We start from the raw sequence: 12,218 nt of genomic DNA on the forward strand, positions 1-12,218 counted from the left end.
CAGGTGTTTTGAATTTTCTATTCAGTCTGTGGGGCGGCGGCCTTTGTTGTATCCGAGGAGGGGATTAGTGGGGGGTGGGCCGAGGCGGGGCGGAGACGGCGGAGGGAAGGCGGGGGCGGAGGCGGCGGAGGGGAGGCGGGGGCGTCCTCGCCGGTGTGTAGCAACGGAGATGGCGCGCGCCGAGTCCTCCGCGAGGAGAGCTTGTAAGCAGGAGGCGTGCTCCACAGGGCCGGCTGCACGCAGGTTAGACGTCGGTTTGGAGAGGAGCTCGGCGGAGCTGCGCCGTCGTGTTCGCCACCAGCAAGCTTCAGTCGGTGGGTGCGACGGCAGTCGTCGGCGCCGTCGGGGCGCAAGGTATCACGCTCCTTCCTGCTGCCATTTTTCTTGTTCTATATGTCTATGCCCTCTGAATTTCAGTTCGTCGCGATTGTCACCGGTCACAGACCTCCATAGCAGGGGGTGGTTTAGTTGTTTGTAGTTTCGGCCAGGAAGGTGTGTGGTAGAACAGAAACACCCCTGAATCTCTTCAATCCTGGGGGAGTTTTTTGAGTGGTTCATCAGAGAACGCCCCTGAATTTTGCTGCAGGCACCTGTATGTGTGTGTCGCCCAGTTTTCGTTCACTAATTACGCCTCAACTTTGTCTTGAATGTAGTTCTCTTTTGTTCTGGATGTAGACCTCATTTTCAGTCTGATTGAATTTTCCACATATAGTGTGTTACCCTGTAAGATTTTTTAGAAGCCCAAGGAATGTTTGTAGATGGTCAGAGGATAGGTAACTGAATGCATGCGTTTTTTTTCTTCTGCAGGAGTACTAATGTGGAGAAATTGTAGGGTGCCACTTTTTGTTGTCAGCTTGATTTTGATGGCTTTTAGTTAGTAATGGATGTGATTTGTTTTTCAGAGAGTTGAGTGATTACGTAGAGAATGGCTTAGGGATCATCTGAATGTTGTGTTATGCACCAACTAACCAGGCAGTAGATTGTTCTGAAACTAGTGTACGCAATGGAATTTGTTCCAGTTACCCTCTTTTAATCTGCATAAGTGGGAAGTGGAAAGTTTAGATATCTGTGCTCATACATGTGCTTTTGGATCTATGTTTTCTTCCTTATACACATGTCATTTTTGAATTTTTTTCTCGTAATTCAGTATGTAAGTCTGTTTGGTTATCTGAACCTGAACGAACAACTTGCTCGTCTTTTTGTCCTGTGCATCGATGAGTTTGCAGGAACAGCAGACTTTGTCCTTGAAATGCAAAATATTTTTTCCCCTGATGATTGTTAGCTTAAAATATCCCTTGGCAGCGTCAAATTTCATATTCAGTAGTCTGTATTTTTTCTTTTTTTGCCACCTCTGAAACTGAATGAATAGATGTTAAGACGCTCCTTCAGTTATGAGTTACTCCATAATAGCACCAGTATGTTTGATGTCCAGTGTCCGGATCCTTTTTTGAAAAGGCTTTCGGAATGACCACATGTTTTTTTATCTTGTCCGATGACTAGAGAGTTATCTTAGCTCACATTATGTCTTCATTCTTGGGGTGTATTCACGTGCATTCTTTCAAATGTCGTATGTTTGATCATGTTGTCACTGTCTATGTTGTTTCAATTATGTTTTTTCGTGCCATGACCCTGATCTAGCCCACAGTCATCTTGTAGGAGTAGTTAGTTATGTTTTTACTTTTTTTTGCTGCGAGCACAACATTTTTTGGTCAATCTTTCAGCCAGGTGTGGAGCTCCGCTCCCACCAGATAGCTTTTACGTTCTGTTCAATTTTATTTCTTAGTGTGTATTTTCCTCCATGTTTTTCATTTTGTATAGCTTGCAACAGTTTATTTTGCTTTCTAGCCTGCTCCTTATCTTGGTGTATGTTTACTTTTTCTATAGTTTTCAAAACACTAGTGTTATGGGGGGAGGGGGGGGGGGGGGGTGTTCTGGACGTCTGATGTTCTTTCAAGGCTATTTTTCTTAGCTTTCTTTTTTGCCATACATGCAGGTGTGCAGATTATGCAGGTCATATACCTTACAGCGTTGGCTATGACCACAGCTACGATCCTGATAATGAAATGTCAAACAGCGACTGTCTGGAGGAGAGTAGCACATGCAGTGATGATGTATGTCCATGTAGATTTTAATTGGTTTTTTCATACCTTTTTTTGTTTTTTTTGTTCCTGTCTTTTTACATGTGTAACAACTCCTTCTTTTCTCTTTTTCTGTTTTGTTTGCTCTAAAGGAATCTGTGTCCAGGAGGAAGAAGGTGTTAGAGTATTCAGCTTTTTCAAGAAGGAGGTACGTTTTATCTTCTTGTTTTTAGTTTTTTTTAGTATTTTTTTATGTTGATGGTTTCTGTTTGTTGGTTTCCATCTTACCCAACAGGCTCTCAAATCTCTCAAGAGGGAATTCTCAATTTTTTGTCAGAACGCTAATATCAAAGTCGAGGTTGCTGAATCTCTTGTACAAACTCTATGTTTTTGCATCACTGAATTCACTTTTTTTGTTAGTCTTAGTCCGCTTTTTTCAATGTGGTTTTTCAGAATAAAAGGCTAAAAGCAACAGGGCTAGGAAGGGATGCGTATAGTGTGTATGCCACCAAGTACTTCGCTGAGATACTCAAGCGTATGGCTATTGGCCGGAAGGATGTGATCTCAAAATACGGGTTCGAGCATCTCCTGAAGTTTGAGAAAACTGAATTCCCTTCTCACTTCACCAGATGGATTGTTGGTTGCGTAGACACAATATCTTCCCAAATCATTATTGACGATCAGAAGATTATCTCTCTTTCTAAGGAGTCTGTCCATCTTGTGTTGGGTCTGCCGAACAGTGGCGTTGTAGCGATGCCCAATAAGGAGAGAGGGAGGAGTTTCATTATGTCTAGGTTCAATCTTTCAGAAATTCCAAATGTCACTTTCTTTGGAAATATGCTCACATCAGAAGAAGATCTTAGCGATGAGAACACCTTCATATGTTTCATGGTGATTGTTATGTCATGCTTTCTGTAGGAGATATGCCCTAGAGGCAATAATAAATGTTATTGATTATCTCCCTGTTCATAATTATGTTTATGTTCCATGCTATAACTGCTGTGGTTCCCGAGCCCGTATATCCATAAAGGCTCTGGGGAGAACCCATATGCACGTGTGGAATAATAAACGGTAAAATGTATTTCTAGTCGTGCCTCTAAGACTAGCTCAAGTATTGCATGATGATTATGTTTTCCCAATCATGGGCATGTCTATGCCAAGCAACTTTGAGGGCACAATGTCAGGAAGGACATTTGTGTTGAATCGATCCGAATTGATGTTATGCTAAGAGATACATTCGTCACAAGTTAATGGTTTATAACACAGAGATAGTTAATGTTTGCATAATTCCTTAGACCATGAGAGTATCGAGTTTCTTCATGCTTGCTTCATGAACTTTGGGGTTTGTTAAACGTCATCCGTAGCTGGATGGCTATTACGGCGGCTTACGGGTTCATGGGAAAGTATGTTAAGTAACTTGATAGCTCGAGATTGGGATTTGCTCCTCCGACGATGGAGAGATATACTCGGGCCCTCTCGGTGTTACGGTGTCCATCGTCGTCTGGCCAGACACTTTGTGATTTGATCACGGGGATGCCGGAACACGAAACGAGAAAAGAGAACAAAACCGGTAACGAGCTAACTAGCATAGTGGACAAGTTGTTGATCCACGGGAATGCCAACATGTCTCACCTCGGGTATTTGTAACATATCGCGAAGCAACAGGAATAGCACACGGCAACTGGAGGTTCACTCGAATATTTATTCGTGTGGGTATAGGGGTCCATATAGGTGTCCACGGCTCCGATGTTGATCATTGATCGGAAGGGGTTCCGAGTCATGTCTATACTTCACCGAACCTATAGGGTCACACGCTTAAAGGTCATCTATCTGCTGAATACTAGACAGGGAGTCTGAGAGAAAATCACCGAAAAAGTTTTGGACACCGAAAAGTTTCGGACAGCGGAATCGTACCGCAGAGAGAGGTCATCGGATAAGTTTCGATGATACCGAAAAGTTGTTTCGGGATTCACTATTAAGTCAAATTGGTTTCGGCACATGCCTGATAATTCTTGGAGGATGCCAGAATCATTCTGGAAGCTTTTTGGAATTTTCTGAGATAAAAACCGGAAATGTTCCAGAGCTGCCGGAGCCACTTCAGATGCGTTTCGCAGATGAAAATCACTAAAACCGGAATTGTTTCAGAACACGTTGAAAATCATTTTAGTGGGTACTGGAAATGTTCTTAGCCCACATAAATATTTTCAGTTCGATCAGACGCTGAAAAATGTCGTCGTGAATAGTGAAAATCAGCTTTATGGTTACTTTATGGAAAGCCACCTTTTGGGGCTTTGCTCCAAAAGATCTTGGGGATGACATGGATGGATAGGAGCCATTTTTTGGGCCCCTCATGGGGGTGTGGCCGGCCACATGGGGTATCCCCCCTTGGGGACCCTCTTGTTGATTGGTTTCACTCCTAGGTCCTTGTGGAAGGACTTCATTCATGTGCATTTTGGGTTTTTTGTGAAACTACCCTACCCCCTTGGGATTTCCTATAAATAGAGGTGGAGGGGCAGCCCTCCACACTCATCCCTTGCTCTCATACACATGCCATGCATTATCTGGCTTCTTCTCTCCCTCCCACGAAAAGAGTTTCGTAGAGCCGTAAGGCTGTCTGGGTTCCGGCGGGAACTAGTTCTGGACAGCGAAGCCCTGCCGGATAGATGACACCGTATGTGTGCAACTCTGTAGAGAGATCGTAGTTTCGGTCTTAGTTCGTGAGTGCCTCCCGAAGGGCTGTCCGTGTGACCGTCCGAGTTTCGAAGGTCCTCCCGAAGGGCTGTCCGAGTGACCGTTCGAGTTTCGAAGGTCCTCCCGAAGGGCTGTCCGCGACAAGGTCCGGGGGGGGCTGTTCGACCACCTCCCGGAGGGCTGTCTGATGAGCAGATGAGGGTTTACATCCTCGCGGTTGGGAGGTTGTAAATCCTAGCTACGGGGATCTGCACCGCCAATCGTCATCGACTCTACTTCCCGCTGCGCTACGAGTCGGTAACGAAAAAGATCAAACCATGTATGCAGTCTCCATAGTGGTCCTGGGCTGGTGCGTAGGTCGGAAATTTTTTGTTTTCTGCTGCGTTACCCTACAGTGGAATCAAGAGCCGTGCTATGCGTAGATGCAGGTTTCGATCTAGAATACATGGAGATCTATGGGTATTGCATAATATATTTAGGTAGTAGATGAGATCTATTGCTGAAAATTATTTATGCGGGTGATAGATGAAATCTGTTACCCGGCGTTCTTTTTGCTTCCCTAGAATTTGCGTTTGCTCAATCTCGAGACAGCATGGTGGAATTTGACAAAGTTCTGGCAATCCGTGATCCTGATTGATCATGGAAGTGCTATCAGTTCTTTGGGTTCTGCCATAGTCAAAAGAAAGATGAAATTCGCAAATGAAAGGGCATTGCAGATATGATCTGCGCGGGGTCATGCGTATGATGAAGTTTATTATGGGGCTCGAGATTTAATTATCTCGTGTTTCATACACCCCAAGATGTTAATCTAGCAACTTGAATAATCATACTTGATGATAAAACGTTGGTAGCTTCGGTTTAAGTCAAAACCTTAGAAGCCACATAAAATAAATTTTGCATAAACCGATTAGAGGCGTCTAACTTGGTTTTGCAGGATGTGCATGTGATGTGGTATAGCAGTGCTCATACTAATTCGATTATGTATGAGATGACTATATGATGTAATTTGATTAACATGACCTGCGTGTCATGATTCGGCATGATGGCTGGAGCCATATGATTGCACTTTAATGACCTACGTGTCAACCTTAAGTAATGCATTAATTTTATACGCTATGGAGATAGCAATATTATCTGGTGCATCGACAAGGTGGTGGCAATCTTCGCGAAGGTGAACACCGACGCGTATGCTGAAGACGAAGAAATGAAATACTTCTCCGTCAGAAAGGGCTATACCATATCATGCTATTATGAATTGCCTGAGATGTTTATCACTTATTGTGCACCCTTCTTGATTGCGTGGTAGTCCCTTTTTATTAGGGTGATCTCTCACAAAAATACCAAGTAGTTAGCGTTCTCCCAAGTGTAGCACCGTCACGGCACCTATCTTTTCGGGGTGCGCCGTGTCACACGGGTACGAACGATTAGAGAAGTGTGAGGCGGGTGAGTTGAGACCTCGCAGCGAGATCACTTGGTTGTCTTGACGTTCAGGCATGACCGTCATGAGCTCGGAACACACGCATCGAAAGATGAACAAGAGTAACATAGAGATGTGATTGGCAAGTTGGCCTACCGGTTGAGATTTTTCGTCATCAGTGGTGTTACACCAATGGCGAACAATTGAAATGTGGGTCTTGTATCACTCACAATCAATTTTGAGAGATATTGATTTGAGTGGGAGCGCACTGTTGAATTAACATGTTTAATTCTCAATGCAATTAATTTTGAACACTGTCTAAGTGTGGTTTGCATAATAGTTGTAGAATAATGGCTCGCATTTCCACCTTCCCTATTAAAATTGAATAGCTGTTAAATATCTGGTTAAAACTTTACGATTGGTAACGTAATATGAGGATTGTCCTCAAAAGTGTCGAGAAGGACTTTGTCCTATCGCATGCTTTCCGTATCCTCCCGCTAATGCTATGGATCATGTGACTCTCGTCCTTCGATCCAAAAGCTAGAATTCTGTTACGGTCAAGTGGAATATATTTGCTTCCATGAAACCCAAACTTCGAAAGTTGGGATAGTTATATGATATTCATGGAACTGAAAATTATTTTCAGATACAAACAAAGCAATGTTTGTTTGCAAGTATTAGTAAAAGTGTTTACTATGCATTTGACTGTTGGGAAAGGGATCCAGAAGAACGCCTGTCATATAATGAAAGGTGAATAAAACAACAACTTAAAGAGAAAGGAAGTGTCCAAAGGGTGTTAGTATGACTTACACGCCTAGGAAGTCCGGGGCTAATGCCACTCTTAAGTTGGGTGCTTCTTCTGAGAGGAGAAATACTAAAAGTTAAACTGTTAGAAGTATAAAGGCAAAAATAAAGAAGACTGGAATATCCAGCTCATGTATGAATGTCATACAAGTTTTTGATGTATAGAAGGCTGGTCAAAGATATAGTTCTTGCGAATTATGGTTAAACATGTTAATCACTAATTCTTGGGTATTGTGAGTTAATCACAAAAATGCACGCTCGATTGCATTCTGTTGCAACTCGACGCAAGAACTACTATGGCCTGAAAGACTAGCCAGGAATGAGGTTGAGATACACACATGGAACATAGTAAATGTTACTATACCTTCCATCGGTGTATTACCCATGTATTTACTTTCATAATTCATTTTAGAGTTTCACACTCTAGCCCTTTGCATAAGGTATCTTGCAAGAAGGTTGTTCATAAGAGAACTTTTCATGTTCGGTGTTATGAATAACATAAGGGCCATACTTTCATTATGAATGAGATGTATGTTATGAATATTGATTAATACATTACCTCTGGGTTTACCTTCATAATTCATTTTAGAGTTTCATACACTCTAGCCATTGCACAATGTTTGATGCAAGAGGGTCGTTCAGAAAAGAACAATTGTTGTTCAGAATTATGAATAACATAAGGGCCATACTTCCATCATTGATGGGATGTATGTTATGAATATTGATGGTAATATGGTACATCCATAAACACTGACGCTGAATGTCGCAAGACTAAAAGAATACCACACAAGTGTGGCACTGCATTTGGTCACATTAGAGAAACCCGCATGGAAAATTCTATTATGATGGATTTTGAAGTCGTTTGAATTTGAATCATCTGACGCTTGCAACTTTCCTCCGAAAAGTGAAGAGACTGAAATACCGTTCACAGGCCATAAGGAGCGAGCAACAAAGCTTATTGGTGATCATACATTTGATGTATGTAGTTCAATAAATATTGTTGCAAGTAGTGGATTTATCTATCTTCAGAAATGACTCAAGTAGATATGTTGATATTTACTTGATGAGACGTAAGTCTGGATCTTTTGAAATCATTCGAAAGGTTTTCAAAAATGAAGTAGAAGTTATTGTAACAAGAAAATTATGTTTCTACAATTCGATTGCAGAAAGGAAAGTTTGAGTTACAAGTTTAGCGAATGTCTAATGAGTTGTGAAAGGGGTTTCATAAACTTGCACCTCCGGGAACACCACTTCAAGTGGAAAGTCCCTGAAGATGTAATCGAACCATTTATGACATGGTAAGATCAAAGATGACATAAATAAATTTGCCATTATCCCTTTTAAAGAGTGATGCTTTAGATACTACGGCTTTTACACTGAAAAGAGCTTCATCAGGTCTGTTGAAATGAAGCCATGGTATGGTACGCCCAACCATGTTGTATCTTTTCTTAACATTTGGAATATGGGGCTTGTGTAAAAGGCTACAAACCTATTCCAAATCAGACAAGTGCTACTTTGTAGGTTATCCCAAGTCATTGGGTATTCCTCCCTCACTATACCGAGGCAAATAGGTTTGCCACAAAGAACGGTATGCTTTTAAAGAGAATGGTTCTTTCTAAAAAGTGAGTGGGAGAATAGTGCAACTCGACGAGATAAACAGTATCTTCATCAGATCAAAGGAAAGAGACCTTGAAAGAAATTCCAGAGTTTCCTACTGCGACTGATACGGAAGTCTCTACAATAAAATGTATGGACTTCGGTCGAACTTGCAGCTGAACCACGTAGGCAAAGCTCATGCAAACCTCTCAGGTGCGCAAACGAGATATTGTTGTTAGACAACAATATACCTACGATACACAAGGAAGCGTTGATGGGCCCTAACTCCGGAATTGGCTAAATGCCAATACAACCCGAGTTAGTTTTCATATAAGTGATTCAAGATTAAAACCTCGATACACCTTTCGGAAGACTTAGAGTCTAACGAATATTTATGGAACTTAAAACTGATACGGATAAAAATGTTTTATCCATAAAGCTCAACTTGTTGAAATAACAAGTTCAAGGAGTTGACTACAATGAGGTGGTTTCACCGTAGCGATGCTTCAAGTCGGTTCGGGTTGAACTAGCAATTAATACATATTTCAATCATGAGATATGAAACATGGATGATAAAAGGATTTCCATCTGGTGGAAATGAAAGCTAGGACTTGTATATGATACAGTCCAAAGTAATTTGTCGATCCAGAGGATGCTAGTAGGTATGCAAACTTCAGAGTTCCAGCAATGGACAGAAGTGAGCAAAATGGAGTTGGAATCTTCGTGTTTTGATGAAATGGTCAAAGGGGTTTTGACTTCATCAATGGGTAACGAAGATGCTTATAATTCAAGAAAGTAAGTGGGAGCGTAATAATATTTCTAAAAACCTTATGTGCTTGGCACATTGGTAATTGGAAATAAATTTCTTGACACGAATTAGGACTTCATTTGAAAATAGTTTTTCGATGAAGTGCTTAGGCTAAATAGCCTCAATATTAGGCATGATGATCTATGGAGATAGATTTACCTAATGGGGCTAAGCAATGAATACATATTGACAAGATGCTAAAACCTTTTAGCATTTAAAACGCCAAGGAGTGATTCTTGCCGAAGTCACATGGAAAGAGTTTTTGCAAGACTCGGTGTCCCAAAACACTGATGAGTAAAATACACGATGGAGATTCCACACGCTCTTGTGTTTGGATTAATCATGTATTCCCATGGTATGTAAAACAACCAGATATGTCCGATACTCCCAAGGTGTTGCGAGTATGGATACCAAAGTGATCAAATTACTGATCATGGGACAACAGTGAAAGATGTCAGAGAGTACTAGAGTAAGTACTGATGACATGGTTTTCTCGCAAGCAGAGATCATGAAGAGTTTGTTGTAAAATGTTACATCGATACGGTCTTCATCTTTTCTCCATGTGATTTTCGATTTAAATTAAGGGTTTTGTATAACACACAATGTGGTGGCACAGTTAGTTGGAATTTGTTCAAACTAGTTACTGTGGCGAATTCTATAACAAGGGCTAAGTATGTTGACGCTTTAGAAGCGACAAAGAAGACGTTGAATCATATAGTTCATTCATGAACTTAGTATGGTTCCAAGATGGCTTTTGACAATGGGACACTACTGCAGGTAGTTGCTCCATAACTCAGTCTAAGGAATCCAGGTTCGACCTGTGATTCACATACATACAAAGCCAAGTCCACACAAAATATGAATTTTGTCAAAACGTGAAAACGCGAGGACATGCAAAGATACACACGGAGCTGAAGTCGTCAGATCCGTTGGACATCAGGCTATACCACAAGCGAAGCATATTTACACCGGTGTGCCACAGGTGTGAAGTGCATTAGCATAAGCTAGATTATTGTCTCTAGTGCAAGTGGGAGTCTGTAGGAGATATGCCCTAGAGGCAATAATAAATGTTATTGATTATCTCCCTGTTCATAATTATGTTTATGTTCCATGCTATAACTGCTGTGGTTCCCGAGCCCGTATATCCATAAAGGCTCTGGGGAGAACCCATATGCACGTGTGGAATAATAAACGGTAAAATTTATTCCTAGTCGTGCCTCTAAGACTAGCTCAAGTATTGCATGATGATTATGTTTTCCCAATCATGGGCATGTCTATGCCAAGCAACTTTGAGGGCACAATGTCAGGAAGGACATTTGTGTTGAATCGACCCGAATTGATGTTATGCTATGAGATACATTCGTCACAAGTTAATGGTTTATAACACAGAGATAGTTAATGTTTGCATAATTCCTTAGACCATGAGAGTATCGAGTTTCTTTATGCTTGCTTCATGAACTGTGGGGTTTGTTAAACGTCATCCGTAACTGGATGGCTATTACGGCGGCTTACGGGTTCATGGGAAAGTATGTTAAGTAATTTGATAGCTTGAGATTGGGATTTGCTCCTCCGACGATGGAGAGATATAATCGGGCCCTCTCGGTGTTACGGTGTCCATCATCGTCTGGCCAGACACTTTGTGATTTGATCACGGGGATGCCGGAACACCAAACGGGAAAAGAGAACAAAACCGGTAACGAGCTAACTAGCATAGTGGACAAGTTGTTGATCCACGGGAATGCCAACATGTCTCACCTCGGGTATTTGTAACATATCGCGAAGCAACAGGAATAGCACACGGCAACAGGAGGTTCACTCGAATATTTATTCGTGTGGGTATATGGGTCAATATGGGTGTCCACGGCTCCGATGTTGATCATTGATCGGAAGGGGTTCCGGGTCATGTCTATACTTCACCGAACCTATAGGGTCACACACTTAAGGGTCATCTATCTGCTGAATACTAGACAGGGAGTCTGAGAGAAAATCACCGAAAAAGTTTCGGACACCGAAAAGTTTCGGACAGCGGAATCGTACCGCAGAGAGAGGTCATCGGATAAGTTTCGATGATACCGAAAAGTTGTTTCGGGATACACCATTAAGTCAAATTGGTTTCGGCACATGCCTGATAATTCTTGGAGGATGCCAGAATCATTCTGGAAGCTTTTTGGAATTTTCTGAGATAAAAACCAGAAATGTTCCGGAGCTGCCGGAGCCACTTCAGATGCGTTTCGCAGATGAAAATCACTAAAACCGGAATTGTTTCGGAACACGTTGAAAATCATTTTAGTGGGTACTGGAAATGTTCTTAGCCCACATAAATATTTTCAGTTCGATCAGACGCTGAAAAATGTCGTCGTGAATAGTGAAAATCAGCTTTATGGTTACTTTATGAAAAGCCACCTTTTGGGGCTTTGCTCCAAAAGATCTTGGGGATGACATGGATGGATAGGAGACATTTTTTGGGCCCCTCATGGGGGTGTGGCCGGCCACATGGGGTATCCCCCCTTGGGGACCCTCTTGTTGATTGGTTTCACTCCTAGGTCCTTGTGGAAGGACTTCATTCATGTGCATTTTGGGTTTTTTGTGAAACTACCCTACCCCCTTGGGATTTCCTATAAATAGAGGTGGAGGGGCAGCCCTCCACACTCATCCCTTGCTCTCATACACATGCCATGCATTATCTGGCTTCTTCTCTCCCTCCCACGAAAAGAGTTTCGTAGAGCCGTAAGGCTGTCTGGGTTCCGGCAGGAACTAGTTCTGGACGGCGAAGCCCTGCCGGATAGATGACACCGTATGTGTGCAACTCTGTAGAGAGATCGTA

General features: G+C 42.1%; 1 protein-coding gene across 1 annotated transcript; it reads left to right on the forward strand.

Moving 5' to 3' along the window:
- Positions 1 to 111: 111 nt before the first annotated feature.
- LOC141022426 (uncharacterized) lies at positions 112 to 3,035 on the forward strand. The gene is made up of 5 exons (XM_073498669.1): positions 112 to 354; positions 1,994 to 2,111; positions 2,231 to 2,286; positions 2,374 to 2,436; positions 2,532 to 3,035. Exons 1-5 carry the CDS (start codon positions 170 to 172, stop codon positions 2,542 to 2,544), a joined length of 435 nt encoding a protein of 144 aa, XP_073354770.1. The 5' UTR covers positions 112 to 169; the 3' UTR covers positions 2,545 to 3,035.
- The last annotated feature ends 9,183 nt before the right edge of the window (positions 3,036 to 12,218 follow it).

Source organism: Aegilops tauschii, chromosome 5 (genome assembly GCF_002575655.3).
Source record: "Aegilops tauschii subsp. strangulata cultivar AL8/78 chromosome 5, Aet v6.0, whole genome shotgun sequence".
Lineage (NCBI taxonomy): Eukaryota > Viridiplantae > Streptophyta > Magnoliopsida > Poales > Poaceae > Aegilops > Aegilops tauschii.